General features: G+C 36.0%; 2 protein-coding genes and 1 long non-coding RNA gene across 6 annotated transcripts; 2 read left to right on the forward strand and 1 right to left on the reverse strand.

Annotated features, from left to right (window-relative positions):
• The first annotated feature begins 409 nt into the window (after window positions 1-409).
• On the forward strand, window positions 410-6,400 carry LOC139888053 (ABC transporter C family member 3-like). 3 transcript variants are annotated; one of them, XM_071871114.1, is made up of 10 exons: window positions 410-475; window positions 939-2,749; window positions 2,818-2,904; window positions 3,209-3,814; window positions 3,910-4,074; window positions 4,171-4,465; window positions 4,543-4,754; window positions 4,827-5,132; window positions 5,748-6,051; window positions 6,129-6,400. In XM_071871114.1, exons 2-10 carry the CDS (start codon window positions 968-970, stop codon window positions 6,245-6,247), a joined length of 3,876 nt encoding a protein of 1,291 aa, XP_071727215.1. In that variant the 5' UTR covers window positions 410-475; window positions 939-967; the 3' UTR covers window positions 6,248-6,400. The 3 variants fall into 3 exon arrangements, with proteins under 3 accessions (XP_071727215.1, XP_071727261.1, XP_071727296.1); XM_071871195.1 differs by lacking the exon at window positions 410-475 and having other exon boundaries at window positions 1,625-1,696; window positions 1,797-2,749; XM_071871160.1 differs by lacking the exon at window positions 410-475 and having other exon boundaries at window positions 641-2,749.
• Window positions 6,321-8,318, reverse strand: LOC139888200 (uncharacterized). The gene is made up of 2 exons (XM_071871240.1): window positions 8,164-8,318; window positions 6,321-7,839 (listed from the first exon to the last, which is right to left on the reverse strand). Exon 2 carries the CDS (start codon window positions 7,801-7,803, stop codon window positions 6,391-6,393), a length of 1,413 nt encoding a protein of 470 aa, XP_071727341.1. The 5' UTR covers window positions 7,804-7,839; window positions 8,164-8,318; the 3' UTR covers window positions 6,321-6,390.
• A 2,002-nt stretch (window positions 8,319-10,320) lies between these two features.
• On the forward strand, window positions 10,321-13,603 carry LOC139885830 (uncharacterized). Of its 2 annotated transcripts, XR_011772127.1 has the most exons (8): window positions 10,321-11,463; window positions 11,572-11,743; window positions 11,843-11,960; window positions 12,213-12,274; window positions 12,381-12,534; window positions 12,621-12,754; window positions 13,144-13,247; window positions 13,344-13,603. It is a non-coding gene; the product is annotated as an uncharacterized lncRNA (long non-coding RNA). The 2 variants fall into 2 exon arrangements; XR_011772126.1 differs by having other exon boundaries at window positions 10,321-11,743.
• The last annotated feature ends 2,813 nt before the right edge of the window (window positions 13,604-16,416 follow it).

Below are 16,416 nucleotides of genomic sequence, written 5' to 3' on the forward strand. Positions count from 1 at the left end.
GAAAGACGAAGATGAAGGAGAAAAAAAAGCTATGAGAATGATAAAAAGAAGAAATGCTCTCACAAGATCGTCGCTCGATTGTATTTAATGGAAATAATTAACGTTCGTTAATGAGATGGACTATCGTTGATTAAAACCCAAACCATAGGACTATCCGGGATTAAAAAGTTTATGGACGAAACTTGATGCTTTCGATAAACCATAAGGACTATCTTTGAAGTTTTGTCTAAATTCAAATTGGACAAATAATTAAATTGACATTATTTTTATTTATATACATATACATACAAATACAAATACAAATACAAATATAATAATAATAATAATAATAATAATAATAATAATAATAATAATAATAATAATAATAATAATAATAATAATAATAATAATAATAATAATATAGATGGATATAGATTTTAGCATTCATTCTTTCTTTATGGAAACCCAACCTGGTCTTACGATTGGAAAATAAAAGGTACTATATGTGTAATATATACTAGTTATGTCTCAAAATCTACTCTTTTACTGAACACAATACTACTATTATGTATGTAATTTTTAATTCTAATTCTTATATTATTATTATTTTTTTTTTCATTTTTCATAGTATAGGATATATGAGATACCTGAAATGGCGGAGTAGAATATTTTAGGATGTTTGTATTGTAACTAGTAATCAGCTGAGTTGTTGATTTGTGTTTCTCCCCTGATGAACCAGCACATCTTTGCTAATCATCATATCTTCATCTTTAACATATCAATATGTATATTATTAATTTATATTAAAATTATTAAAACAAAACAGTCAAATCATGTGACATACTGGTTAGTTTAGACTTAATAAGGTAAGGGTAGAGGTTTTCAGATATCAAACTTTTTTTACTGGCCAAGAAGTTATGACAATACTTTTGGGTGTTGATGAAGCTTTAAATATGCAGAGAATAAGTTTATCAATTTGATAAATTACATGGTCACACTGACCCAACTAGAGACTGCAATGATGGGAGCTGATCAAGATCTTCAAGAATCGCTCTTAACCGATAATTGTAAAGCTATAAGTAAAGAATCGAATCACAACGATGCAGAAACTGTAAGCCCTTATGCAAATTGTAGCATTATTAGCCTAGTCACTTTCTCTTGGTTGAGCCCATTGATTTCAATTGGTTATAAAAAACCATTAGACCTTCAAGATGTCCCTTACTTAACAGGTGTTGATAGTGTCAAAGGGTCCTTTCCAATTTTAAGAAAGAATTTAGAAACTCAAAGCAAGAAAAAGCTCACAACTTTTGATCTTGTAAAAGCTTTGATCTTTACAACATGGAAAGACATTATAGTTACAGCAATTCTAGCAGTTGTTTACACGCTCGCTTCTTACGTTGGTCCTTATCTCATAACCGCATTTGTTCAATTCCTTGATGGAAGCGAGCAAGATTCAAAACGCAACGGTTACCTTTTCGTTTTCATCTTCTTTGTTGCCAAAGTGGTTGAGTCAATTACACAAAGGCACTGGTTCTTTAAGCTGCAACAAGGTGGGATTCAGGCTCGTGCGGCCCTTGTTGCAATGATTTATCAAAAGGGTTTGACTATTTCGAGTCAGTCAACTAGTGGTGAGGTTACTAATTTAATCGCCATTGACGCTGAAAGAATCGGCGACTTTGGTTGGTACATACATGATCCATGGTTAGTAATCTTGCAGGTTGGTTTTGCACTAGCAATTTTATATCAGAATCTAGGGTTAGGATCACTTGCTGCGTTAGCCGCCATCGTGATCATAATGTTGGCTAATATTCCATTAGGGAGTTTGCAGGAGCGGTTTCAAAACGGGTTAATGAAATCGAAAGACAACAGGATGATTGAAACTTCTGAACTTTTGAGAAATATGAAAATTCTTAAACTTCAGGGGTGGGAAATGAAGTTTTTGTCAAAAATTTATGAGCTTAGAAGTGTTGAAACAATATGGTTGAAAAAGTTCTTGTGTACTTCAACTACAATTGTTAGCATATTTTGGGTTGCACCAACTTTTGTAGCTGCAGTCACTTTTGCAACATGTATGCTTTGTGGGACCCAACTCGAATCCGGGAAGATATTGTCTGCAATCGCAACGTTTAAGATACTTCAGCAACCGATTTACAATCTTCCTGATACAGTATCCATGATTGCACAGACTAAAGTCTCATTAGATCGTATCACTTCATATCTTAATCTCGACGAATTAGATTCTAATCTTGTAGAGACGGTTAATAGTCCTGAAAATGTTGCAATTGATATAACCAATGGAAGCTTTTCATGGGGTGATCAAGTAGCATTAAGTGATATAAGCATAAAAGTATTTCATGGTATGAAAGTTGCGATTTGTGGTAAAGTTGGGTCGGGAAAATCGAGTTTACTTTCGTGTATACTTGGGGAAACGGCTAAAGTTTCAGGAAGTGTGATGATTAATGGTACAAAAGCTTATGTTGCTCAATCACCATGGATACAAAGTGCAAAGATAGAAGATAACATCTTGTTTGGTAAAAAGATGGATCGATTACGGTACAATAAGGTTCTTGAAGCATGTGCTTTACATAAAGACTTAGAAATCATGCCTTTTGGTGATCAAACAGTTATAGGTGAAAGGGGAATTAATTTGAGCGGCGGTCAGAAACAGAGGTTACAGATTGCGCGCGCTTTATATCAAGATGCTGACATTTATCTTTTTGATGATCCGTTCAGTGCCGTTGATGCTCATACAGGAAGCCATTTGTTTAAAGTAAGGAACTTTTTCTTGTTATTTTGTTACCCGCGAACTGTTTTGCTTACGTCTACTTTGGATCGCAGAAATGTATACTGGAGTTTCTGGAATCGAAAACGGTTCTTTATGTCACCCATCAAGTAGAGTTCTTGCCAGTTGCTGACCTTGTGCTGGTAAAAAGCTATTCAAATATTGTCTCTTTACTTGATTCATACATAATGAGATAAGGCATTGTTTGTTTTTTAAGATGTTTTTGTCTGAAGATATTGTAGTGTTTGTTTTTATGTTTGCAAAATAATTTAATCATGTCTGTAGCACTAAAAAGCATAATTTTCAAATCTACGAGTTTACAGACAGAATAAGACATTATTTGATCTCATGTCTTCAAAAAAAACAAACAATTTGTATTAAAAACGTCCGCGTGCACTGAAAAACAAACAACACCTAAAATTAACTCCGTGTTAAATTTCTAATAAGGTTGTGAAAGGTGGAAGAATTACACAAGCTGGAAAGTATAATGACATTCTTGATTCAGAAAGTGAGTTTATGGAACTTGTTGGTGCACATAATGAAGCTTTATCGATAATTGGCTCGTTGGAGACCAATTTAGAATCCGAAAAGACAAAAGTTACCGAAAAAGATACGATAAACGATGTTGAATCGGATGATGATACACAAGAGACGAATAGACAGATAGTTCAAAACGAAGAACGAGAAAAAGGAAGTGTTGGTTTTGTTATCTACTGGAAATACATTACAAGTTATTATAAAGGTGCACTTGTGCCATGTATACTACTAGCCGCAATCATTTTTGAGCTACTTCAAGTTGCAGGCAATTACTGGTTGGCTTGGGCTTCACCGGTGTCAGCAGACGATGTGGCCCCGGTTAAAGGGCCCACACTCATTATTGTGTTTGTTGGTTTAGCATTTGGAAGCATGATTTGCATTTTTCTTAGAGCCATGTGTCTTACAACAGCTGGTTATAAAACGGCCAATCTACTGTTCAACGCAATGCATTTATGCATATTTCGCGCTCCGATGTCTTTCTTTGACTCTACCCCAAGTGGGCGCATCCTAAACAGAGTAAGCCAAGATATTCTATGTTGTATTTGATGTAAAATATTAACAAAAGTTAGTCAACTCTTAGTCAACGTTGTCAACGTGTTAATCTCCTACAGGCGTCGACGGATCAAAGCGCAGTAGACTTAACAATTCCAAATGCAGTTGGCGTTTTTACGTTTGCAGTTCTGCAGCTTCTGGCTGTTATCATACTCATGTCTCAGATTTCATGGCAGGTGTTTTTAGTTTTCATTCCAGTTCTTGCTATTTGCATATGGTTGCAGGTAGGTCCCACTTTCATGATCGTTTTCAAATTGTTACACTTCTAGTATTAAGTATCAAGCTAATGATAACTTTATGTATCTTTATGTTATTTTCAGCAATATTACATCCCGTCAGCACGAGAGTTAGCACGACTAGTTGGTGTGTGCAAAGCTCCTGTAATACAACACTTTTCGGAAACCTTATCGGGTTTAATGACCATCAGGAGCTTTAACCAGGCGCATAGATTTCAAGACACGAATATGAAACTAATCGATGCATATTCCCGACCAAAGTTTCATAGTGCCGGTGCAGTAGAATGGCTATCATTCCGAGTTGAAGTGATGTCATCGCTGATGTTTGCTTTCTTCTTAATCTTCTTACTAATTATCCCTAACGGAACCATTGATCCAAGTAAGATCTTCATCTTTTTTAAGAATTACTTCTCGTTTTTCCTAAGGCTAACTTATGCATTTTAACGGATGATGAAGGTATTGCGGGATTAGCAGTAACGTACGGGCTTAATTTAAACATCCTACAAGCGTCCGTAATATGGAAACTATGCAACATGGAGAATAGTATCATTTCAGTCGAAAGAATACTTCAATACACATCGATTATCAGTGAGGCACCTCTCATAAAATCGAAAAGACCAAACGAAATATGGCCACAACATGGAAAAGTCGATATCCACGACCTCCAGGTAACCGCTTACCTACCTTAAATTACCAATTTACCCTTGTATACAGCATTTCAAACTTGCTATTGAGAGTAGGTTCGGTATGGCCCACACATGCCGCTCGTGTTAAGAGGAGTTACGTGCACTTTTCATGGTGGTACCAAGACCGGAATTGTAGGAAGAACAGGAAGTGGTAAATCAACACTTATACAAACGTTATTTCGCATTGTTGAACCGAGTAGGGGAGAAATATTCATAGATGAGATCAATATATCCACGATCGGGCTTCATGATTTGCGGTCAAGATTAAGCATAATCCCTCAAGATCCGACCATGTTCCAAGGAACTGTAAGAAGCAATCTGGATCCACTTGAACAGTACACTGATGAACAGATATGGGAGGTAGGGTGAATATATTGTGTATTGTATATATTTATATTATATATTATATTATATTATATTATATTATATTATATTATATTATATTATATTATATTATACGGAGTATTATATTATATTATATTATATATATCATATATATAGTGTATATACATCCAAGGTTGTAAAAGTCGCGAGTTGGGACGAGTAGTCGGGACCTTGTAGGGACGGGTCGTTTAAGTTGGACGTTGACCAACGCTAACTTTTAGTAATAAATAAATAAAACATATATATTACACATAAATATATTAAACATAAAAACTTAAATATTCCAAACATAGATATATGGCACAAAAAAGAATTTTAAAAAATATAATTCCCTTTACCTAACTTTGACTTTGACTTTGACCAACTCAGACCCGACTTGGCCGAATTTGACCGACTCAAACCTAACTTGGCCAAAATTTGACCGAATTTGACCTACTTTGACCCAAATTTTTAGCGTTGACCGACTTGTAAGACGTTTTTGGGCAAGTCGGAACAGGCTAGTCCCCAAACCGACGTGTCGGCCGACTATTACAATAGTGTATACATCAAAGTTTTTTCTTGTTAGCTTAAACTTTTGTTTCACTTATTTAGGCTCTAGATAAGTGTCAACTGGGAGATGAAGTTAGGAGTAAAGAAGGCAAACTTGATTCGGCAATAAATGAGAATGGGGAAAATTGGAGCATGGGTCAAAGGCAACTGGTGTGTCTTGGGCGCGTGTTATTAAAAAAGAGTAAGGTTTTGGTGCTTGATGAGGCTACTGCCTCAGTCGATACATCAACGGATTACGCAATACAGCAAATACTTGGGCAGCATTTCGCTGACTGTACTGTCATCGCAATCGCACATAGGATCACGTCCGTGCTCAATTCTGACATGGTTCTGGTCTTGGAACAAGGTTAGATTAACAGTATAATTAGTAATCAGTTACATTATTATCAGTTATCTTATATAATATATTTGATTTGATTGCAGGCCTTGTTGATGAATACGATTCGCCATCAAAGTTGTTGGGAAACAAATCTTCTTCCTTCACAAAGCTTGTTGCTGAGTACCGTGGAAGATCAAGTTCCAGCTATGGAACCTCAAAATAATTCGAGTTGTAATTTGTAACTTAATAAGAAGATTTTAATTTTAATAGCAAGTAATCAATGTTTTTTTCTTTTTAATTCATAAAATATATACACAAAAGGTACAGTAGTATCATGACTAAAACATAAAATGATGAATATCAAGATTATACCAGAGCTGGATTCCAAGTTAGCTCGTCAAGAGTCATCTGTCTAACCGACGCAGCCAAACGTAACTCGGCCCCACGTGTGTGCCACATCCTCTCCTTCATGCGAACAAACGAAGGATGATTATGCACAGCTGTCGTTCTATCACACAACAACGGGTCCTCATAAAAGTAAACGAGCGCCTGTGCAGCATTATCTTTGACTTCCTCTGACTCATCTTCTAACATATTAATCAAAATCGATATTCCATCCGATTCAGATATCACAACCCGTTCAGCCTCGTTGTAACACAACTGAGCGATGGCCCCACTAACTTTTTCCCTAACATTAGTATCATTACTACTTCTCAAAAGCTCCAACGAAATTGTAATCACACCTGAACTATGGATAAAGGGTAACACGTGATTATAACTTGATAGGTCCCACAAAACATCAGCTGCTGCCGCTATGTTTTCGTTATCGTTTCCTCTCATAATCGTCACTAAATGTTCAACAATCGTTACTGAATTAGAATCAAAAACAGCTAAAATACAAAACACATCCTCTGCAATCTCCTTAGCCAATGGCGCTTGTTCCTGAAGAAGTTGCGCGTATAAAGGAATAACTCCGTGTTCAGCAACGGGTCTAATGTAATCAATATGTGACGATAATACCCCTAATGCATTACCAGCAACAATCTTTGTTGAAACATCACCATTTGTTAACAAATCAACAAGAGCCTCGATAGCACCAAAGTTAACAAGATCACGTCTTGCACGTTTAACTAAACCAAGTAACCCGATTGCTTGAGCGGCTCGAGTCCTAGAAGCCAATTTCCCAACTTTAGCTGATTCGATTAGTAAACTAACAGCTCTCAAATTATAAACAGACCTTCTAACCTCTCTTAAAAGAGAAAGTGCACTCAAAATATCCAATAACAGAGTTCTTAAACTATTAGGACAAGAGCTTGAATTTAACATATCAATTATAACCTTTAGCCCACCAATTCTAGCTACATTAACACGATTAGTACCATCAAAAGCTACAACATTTCTAAGGAACTTCAAAAGTAGTTTTTGTAAACACACATCAGATTGAGGTAACAGGCACAGAATTCGATGTATGGCTGCAGATCGACCAATGATTGAAGCCAGACGTCCTTCCCCTTCACACGATAAGCGCTTTAAACAATAGACTGTGGCTTTCAAAAGTGTATCGTTTGTGGATGATGTGTCAAGAAGATTGACTAAAATAGGCACAGTGGATACTAATATGCTTTCAGGAACACGGTTTAGCAGGTGAGAAAGTTTGATTATATACTGCACTTTTAAATCCACACTCGCGGTCCCTATCAGGTTTTTGAAATGATTGAATGCTACTACCCAATCAGTGTGGTCTTGTGTTTGTGTTCCTTGCAAACTTGATTGATCCATATATACACAGGTATGTATATAATATTATAATATAATCTGTAACAGCATTTGAAATGTTTTTGTTAGTGAGAAACTAAACTAGGTTTAGTAAGTAATTCAGCATACAACGGGAATTAAAAAAAGTTTAAGCTAACTAGCATACAATTACTACAACCTAAAGTGTCGTGATTAAGTATTGTATCATTGGATATGAACAAGAAGAGAGGGAGTAACGATAATGGCTTGGAATTATTCCCAAAATTGAAATCGATTTGAATTAATTTATACTACTAAAGGAAAGCATTTATTCTTGTCTTGTTTATATTCATAATGAAATCTAACTAATTTTGAATTTAGATTGAGAGCAGAACCCTAGCATACCTTTAACTAAGCGGGAAGGATGGATGCTGTAAATCTTTTAGGAGTCTCCGGTGTAACCTGGATAGTGATGCAACAAGAGAAGTACGCGACGAATATTGGATTTTGAAGAAGATATATCCCTGAAGCCTAAACAAACAATTAAGAATTAAGCATATACGGAGTAATTAATATTGGGATGAAGGATATGTGTAATTTTGTTATATACAAACACCACAATTTATTATTATTATTATTATTATTATTATTATTATTATTATTATTATTATTATTATTATTATAAAAAACTTAAAAGTTTTAAAACTTACAAAAAATTAGTGGGAAGCCTAGAGACAATCTGGGCCCCCACACCTCTAGCAATAGCAAAACCTATCCTAGTAAAAATATGAGCAGCAGCACCGGCACCAATATCTTGCGCCATCGAATTCTTCTTAACCCGCTTTAGCAAAGAAACAGCCTCCTTCTCTAATTCCCCAAGGGAAGAAAATGAGAAAGGAATGAAACCATAACCAATCGCCTGACAACTAGATTCGTACTTGACCCGCTTCCGACGAGCCGCATCAATCACAGCACGTCCAGGGACAAAGTCAGAAAGCCCAGACTGTGTCAAAGGAGAAGACCCAGTCAAGTCAACACAAACATCGCGACCACAATCCCAGGAATAAAGTAACACATCTGCAGGTCTGAGGGCCCTGTCGTTCCCTCCAGACAACCCAATGTCAACCTCCTTTCTCGCTGAAATCCCAGATCGATAACAAACATCAACAAGGGAATCCCGGACAATATTATGTCGATGCTTAATACCCACCATACCAGCACAAGACACCGCGTGATCCCCGAAAATATCCCCAGTAAAAACCCTTGAACAGGCAGAGCATGCCGTCGAGATAGAGAACAATGGAACACCTAACCGGTAGCACAACACACATCGGTAAGTCTTTGCGTTCATCGTCTGACCCAACCCCAAAATAGGGACTGCCCTTAGCCAAGCAGAGGTGTGATCACCCTGCTGTGATTTCCATAAGGCCGATTGTCGGGGAGATAACGAAAAAGTGGATTCTGCAGAAGCGGTAACCTTTGTGAAATAAACATCTGCCAATTTCTTCATGAGTATTGGGGCAGCGACCTCACTCGGATTACCTAAAATATCAAACCCAACCGTTTTATTAAACAGACCCAAAGCATCTTCAAAAGCACGACCAAGACCAACAATACTCGCATGACGTAGGAGCTTGGTCTGCAACCCAGCAGACTGTAATCGAGAAGCCAGAAAAGCATAAAGACGAACATCTCCCGCAGAATAAACACCAAGCCCTCCAAATGCAAATGGCAAGGTGGCAAGCCGCCACTGCCAATCACCAAACCCAGGCCCTGAAGCAGTAACAATACGCTCCAAGGAAGATCGAAGGGCTCCATCGAAAGCGCGTTGAGCCTCCTCAAATATACTAGGAGGACAAGTACGCAAGGTAAAGTAGAGTTTAGAAACTCCCGTACATGCCCTAAGCAACAACAACTCACATTGAGGATCATCAAGCTTAGCAACCTTATCCATAAGCGCAATGGACTTGGTCACCCTTTGCATCACCAGTTCACTACTAAAACCAGGATCGGAACTTGCGGGAGCCCCAAGCAACTTAACACCATTTAAAGGCCGAGCAATATTAGGAGGAAAGACACCTACTTGTCTGCTGCGAGGGTCCTCCGTAGGCCAGAAAATTTCTGTTTTTTCAACGTTGAGATGTAGCCCAAAACGAGGCCCATTCTCCATAATCAAATGCAAAACCTTCCCCACCACCAAAGTGTCCCCAATAATAGTAGTATTAGTAGTATTATTATTATATTATTATTATTATTATTATTATTATTATTATTAGTAGTAGTAGTATTAGTATTATTATTACTATTATTACTATTACTATTACTATTACTATTATTTATTATTATTATTATATTATAATAACAAAACAAATAATAGATCATCTAAAATTAAAACCACTAATCCTAGCCTTTTATTATCATTAACATCCATATTCTACATCATCCAAATTTATAAATCAACATTACGATCTTATAATTAACATTTGGACGGAATAATACTAAAAAAAAAATAAAAAATGGGGTCGTCCATGTATATCCTTACCATTTGAAATCACACACAAATTAAAACCTGTTTCCTCTCATTCGAAAAAAAAAAGACGGGATCGAAATGAAAATTGGGGGTTCGGGAAAATTGTTTTCATCACGACTTCAATTTGTTCTACACAAAAAAACCCTAAAATCCTCTCAACCATACACCACTACACGCTTCCAACAGAGCAAAGCTAAATCGAACGATGTTCACGCTTCAGTTCTGATATTCTTCAAAAATTAAGTTAATTTATGCGCTGATGTGCTATGGAATTCAGTTAATTTATGATATTTAGGTTTTGGTGAACCTCAAATCGTTAGTACTTTTTATGATCTGTAGATTTTTTTTTAATTAATGGATAGCTTCTGGTGTTCGAATCATTTTAGTTTAATTTTGAGTATCTTCTCTAAAATTTGAGGATCGTGTATTTATATTCATGGTTAGAAAAAGAGATGTCTCAAAGTCATCATTGAAGTTGAATTGAATCCCAAGTTACAGATCCAAGTAGTTTAATTGTTTATCATAAATTTGTAACGCACTGATTTATTTAATTAGACATGTACCATTTTCATTTAAATGCATGTATAATTTTTATGTTGGTAGGGGTGGACATGTGAGTTACATTTTTAAATGGTAACGGTTTGGAACAGTTATGTGCTAATGTAGTTTCTTATATTGTTATACAACCTCTCAAAATGTCATGGTTTATGACCCCCAATATAAAACCAGTAGATAGCGAGATGAGATTGGAAAATAAATGGCTATGGGTTGTTTGCAGAAAACGGAGTATGTACTTTGTGGATTAATAAAATTTAAGTTTTTTATTTTATTTTTGTCAGTAATATTTTATCAACAGCCTGTAATTAGATGCAAGGTTTAAGAAAAACGGAAACGTGCCTCGAGCGTTTCCCCTTTGTGAGGCGAGGCTTACGCCTCGAGGCGAACCGAAGCGTACGTTCGAGGCGGAGTTAAAATATACATAAAGGCCATCGAGGCGTACGAATCGAGCGTACGAGGCGTACCGCTTCAGCAAAAAAGGCCATCGAGGAGTATGTTTCAAAACGGGATTTTCCAAAAACGTTCCGAGGCGCGCCTCGAGGCGCACGCCTTAACCGTTTTTTTAAACCATGATTAGATGAATGAAAGAAGAGCTGAATGCAAGTAGTTTTTCTTTGGTAAATGTAGTACATAGTGTCTATATTCTACATGATCTTTGCTAATGATAACATTAAATTGGCATCACTTGCCCATGATGTTTTATTATTACATGTTGTGGTGTACAGCACCTTTAAAGCAAGGAAGAATGCCGGTTAAAAGAGATTGTGGATTTCTTTTAACACTAATAGAGTAATAGGTGAAGCCTTTTTGTTAACAGATTCATCATGTTAGCTACTGGTTAGTATGTGAATTGTGAGACTTCCCCTGCACAAAGGAGTTGTTTTCTTACAATAAGAGGCAAGTGCATTTCATGCTATGTCTATATATAATTTCAATTTCAATCGGGATGCTACATGTTTAAAGAACATTGATTTATTGTATTGAGATCAAACCCAGGTCCCATTGGGTTATTGACATAAAAGATTGAAAAATGTGGAGGCACCCGACTGGGTATTTGCACAGAACGTTCAAGATCAAGCAAGAACGTTTGATGAAAAAGGCAAGGTCTAAGCTGGTATGTTTTTTGATAATTGAGTTCCTTGTCATTAGTCATTCGTCATTTTAGGCCTCTGTCTTAACCATATGCGTTAAATATGTAAACTGAACTATAAATACTTAGTTTTGTGTATATGGATTTTATTTAAATTGTTATTAGGGTTTATGCATTTTATTTTATTTGGATTTTAGATAGTTACTGGTGATTATCTATTTTTAGATTCGTGTCATTTATTTTCTTTCATGAGTACTTTTTTTGTTACTTTTGCAGACTGTGTACATGGATTTTTCGAATATCATTCACTGTCTATTATTAGGTAACGTAAAACTTCGGTAAGTGTTTTCAATTTTTCATATATTGAACAACGGAAAAAGGAGTCTGAACTTGTGACTATATTCAAAAGGCATATAAGTAAGGTTGAGCTTCATTTATTTGTAGACGATGTGGTTAACCATTACCATAAACTTTTTTCCGAATGAAAGTTGAGGCTGCAAAATTTGACGTTTTTAGTTTGATGTATGGGCCGTGGAGATATCCTGTTGAGCGGTTGTTTCAATGGTTCGACAGAGTTCGACTATCACAGATCCTATATGTATGTTCTGTTCTCATTATTTGATTGTCACAAAAACTATTTAAGAGTTGGTAGTTCTAACAATAATGCCCTTTTGGTTATGGTAGATACTTATGCCAAGATATGAGCCATTAATGGATACACAAGTTATGAGCTTAATATTACGGAAGGTAGAAACTATGACACACGTATGAAGTCGATGATTGAGGGGCTCGAAGCGCTAGACAACTTCTCGAATCAGGTAAACACAGCTTTAAAACTAAACCAATGAGGTGGTTAACACATCATGATAGGTCTTGTGTCAAAATGGGTTGGGCTAGGTTTGCTCCAAACGCTTTACTGTCATTTTCATATTTTTAAAAATATTTAACTCAGTGATTACGATTAGACCCATAAATAAAAATTTGATGTTATCACATTTGTAATACCCAATAGTACAACCAACCATGGTACGTTAATATACAATTTGATTCATTTTTTTCATCATTCATGTAATGTGTTGAACTACTACAATTTGTACTAAACATGGAACAATGGAGTTGAAAATAGAAAAACTAAACACATTTGGATCCGTGGAATAATACTACAACATCTTATATGTATAGTTTTTAACAATTATTAATACTTCAGGTATTGGTACTTCGTCTCTTGCAACACTAACAGACATGCTAAAATGCTATACTAATTCAAATGATTTCAACATAAACAAAGTGTTATGCCTGATATAACGTACAGTAAGTTAACTGACTTGTTATTCAGTTCATGTTATTTGTTAGTCAATTTTTTTCTCAGGGATCCTAACACAATTAAGATCTGCATTTGTATTACAGATTCTGATCACTCTACTGTCTTAAGATTGTGGATTGTGTTTCTTGATCTTTGTTGTGCAATGTGATTGGTATAACAGGCGAATTTGAGTGACTATTTTTTTCTCTTCAGTTGTGTTGTTCATTGTAAAAGGTTTGATTGTAGGATGCAAATTGGGCGGGTCGTATAATGGGTCATATTGGTTAATTTTTTGCGTGGTTGAATTATACTTTAGTTGACTATTTGTGCACCTTAATTTTGTGTATCATTGACACATATTCGCAGGCTATAGATTAAAAAAATATCTAGATTAACCTTAATTTAGTGATTCAATCAAGGATAAAAAAATTTAAAATTAGCCATTGATCCCACCTGGCAATTCTTCAATATCTCTGAATGGTTCTTTAACCAACAGAGATGGCAATTTTAACCCATTTACTTATATGCACGCTTTTGCTAAAATGGCGGGAATTGGCTAATAGATAGCTTTTTGAACCATGAAGATACTACCTCATGAGTGCTTTTCTTACCAATGTTAAGTTTCTTATGTGATCCGCATGATTTTTGATGATTTTGAGGCTGTGACCTTTAAAGTTTTCCATTTTCTTTTAATAGATTGATAAGTGCAGAAATTTATAATTCTAAATTGGTGTAGTATGAAATATGAAATCTTTATAATTATAATGAACATGATAATGATATAGTTATTGCACTTGACGATCTTGATTATGAAGTTTTTGTAACACCCTGATTTTTTTTTTTAACACAGCGGAAGTACATAGTAATTACCAAAATAACCTTGTTAACGTTCACAAACCAAAGTTATCAAATCACTTAATTAACGTTATTACAATATTCCAAAACAACGGTGTTACATAAAACATTATAAAACCAGAAAACATCAGAGTCAGCTCGTAGTCAAACATGTCTTCAAACCCGTCAGCAACACCCGTCCTAAACAGCAGTACCTAAACCTGCAAAGGGTGGAAATGTGGGGGAATTAGCACAACTGCCAAGTGAATGGATACTATCTAACAGACCAAGCATAAGCAACTGAACATGCAAGGGGTCACAACTATGCTAACGTCCTGAACTATCATATAATAACAACTGACAATATGAGGATCGGCGGCTTGTACGAGCACACGACTTAGCTGATCAGGCTACAGTCTACCGATAGTCCGCTTTACTGAATCCACTGCATAACCGTCCAGACGCAACACATGCGTCCTTCTATGCTATACTGAACAATCGGTAACACCATGACCCGACCAAGCTACCACGGTCGACCTCACACCGACCCTACATTGCCGCCTCGGTGGGTTCCCAACCTTGCCGCCTCGGCTGGTGTCTAACTAACAGTGCGCACATAAGATCACAGGTAATCAGTCATGCAACCGTCCTAACCAGCATGGTAATATCTAATTACACATGGTATTCATACTGAACATAAACATAATATAAAGAGTATGAACAAGTAGCGTGTCAGCTACTTAAATACTCTATCCGGAAATAGACTCACTCACCGAATACCAGCAACTAGTTCAGATAATCTATCACTGAGCAACTTCCTTATCCTTATCACCTGAACATAAGGAAAATCAAGTTAGTTTCTGTCTGTTAACACAAAACAGCACAGTACAGTAAAGCAGTCACAAAAAGCGCCGCTAAAAGTCCACCTAACACTTGTACATTTTCAGAATTTACATCCGGATCATCATAAGTCACGCGGATAGCATAACTGCTAGAAAACAGCTAAATTACATAATACTGCAGTTCTGATCTACACCTGTACGGTTGCACATGCATCCATACGTTTGCAAGTCCATCCGTACGGTTGAATCATGCATCCGTACGGTTGCACACATACTGCCCGGTTGCGCCAGCACCACTGCATCCATACGGTTGCACAGTGTACCCGTGCGGTTGCAAGCTACAACCGTACGGTTCTGTTCATAGAGCAGTAGCAGCAGAAACTGGCGGGTTTCGAACCAAAATGACCCAAATCTCGATCTTAAACCTGTTTTTTGACCTCAAAACTGACTACAACTTGTACACAAAACATTTAGAAGTATAAACCCACAAGTTTTGAGCCAAACAACATCAAATTTAAGCATTAAGACACCAAAATCACCTTTAACAAAAAACTAACTTCAAACCTAAATAAAACACTGATTTGGACATGAAATCACGCAATTCTTACCTTGATAGACTCACAATGACACAAGAAAATCGATTTTAAACTCAATTCAAGCTCTAAATCAAGATCTAGAGATTAGAGTTTTCAAGTGAGAAAGAGTTAGGTATGGGTGTGTGTAGAATTTTCAAGAAAATGGAAGAAGTGAGCTGACTTCTTGCTTATATATTTAGGTTAAATATAATACCCCATCACACACGGGTATTTACCAGTTATCTGATATCTTTCGTACTTAATTTGACTGCCCTAACGGAGTCCAAATTAAATAAACAAACATGTTCTGTGACCCTTGTCACAAACTGGTCTCAACCAAATAATAAAATAACACTAAACATTTAATTAAAATAAAAGTATAATTAACCACACAATTATGCCTAAGGGCAAAAAGATCATCTTACATCTATGCCCGATCTGAGGATGTTACAGTTTTGGAGTTATGGATAATGAGAAATGTGTTTATTATTTGGTCATATATCCTTGCATGTACATGTACATGCATGCCAGATTGAGGATATTTAGTTTTAGACTGTATACAAATATCTGAAAGCAACAGTATTATAGTGATAGGTAAACCCCATAAGATATAAGTGACTAATAATTCTATCTTGTGCACCTTGTGAAAATATTTATCGACTACAAGGAACTTTGAACATTACCTTTCTATTGGCTAAGTATAGTATAAGTTTCTATGTTCATGTAGTTTAGAAAAGAAAATTCATATTTGTTTACCGTTACTTAGATAGTTTTTGTTTGATGTGTCAAGACGTAACCTTTAAAATGTAGACAATATGCTTAATAATTAACACATAATACAGGCAACTAAAACCCGATCATGCAGTAACTAGCAAGTAAATTGACATGTCCGATCCACAGGGAGAAGTTTGTTTTAAGGACTTTAA

Source organism: Rutidosis leptorrhynchoides, chromosome 1, assembly GCF_046630445.1.
Source record: "Rutidosis leptorrhynchoides isolate AG116_Rl617_1_P2 chromosome 1, CSIRO_AGI_Rlap_v1, whole genome shotgun sequence".
Lineage (NCBI taxonomy): Eukaryota > Viridiplantae > Streptophyta > Magnoliopsida > Asterales > Asteraceae > Rutidosis > Rutidosis leptorrhynchoides.

Bases quoted from the DNA above. Each gene is read 5' to 3' on its own strand.
- LOC139888053 (XM_071871114.1), top strand. From the start codon at position 968: ATGGTCACACTGACCCAACTAGAGACTGCAATGATGGGAGCTGATCAA. The intron at 2,750-2,817 runs GTAAGGAACTTT...TTTGGATCGCAG, and splicing joins CAGGAAGCCATTTGTTTAAA to AAATGTATACTGGAGTTTCT. The intron at 6,052-6,128 runs GTTAGATTAACA...ATTTGATTGCAG, and splicing joins GGTTCTGGTCTTGGAACAAG to GCCTTGTTGATGAATACGAT.
- LOC139888200 (XM_071871240.1), bottom strand. From the start codon at position 7,803: ATGGATCAATCAAGTTTGCAAGGAACACAAACACAAGACCACACTGAT.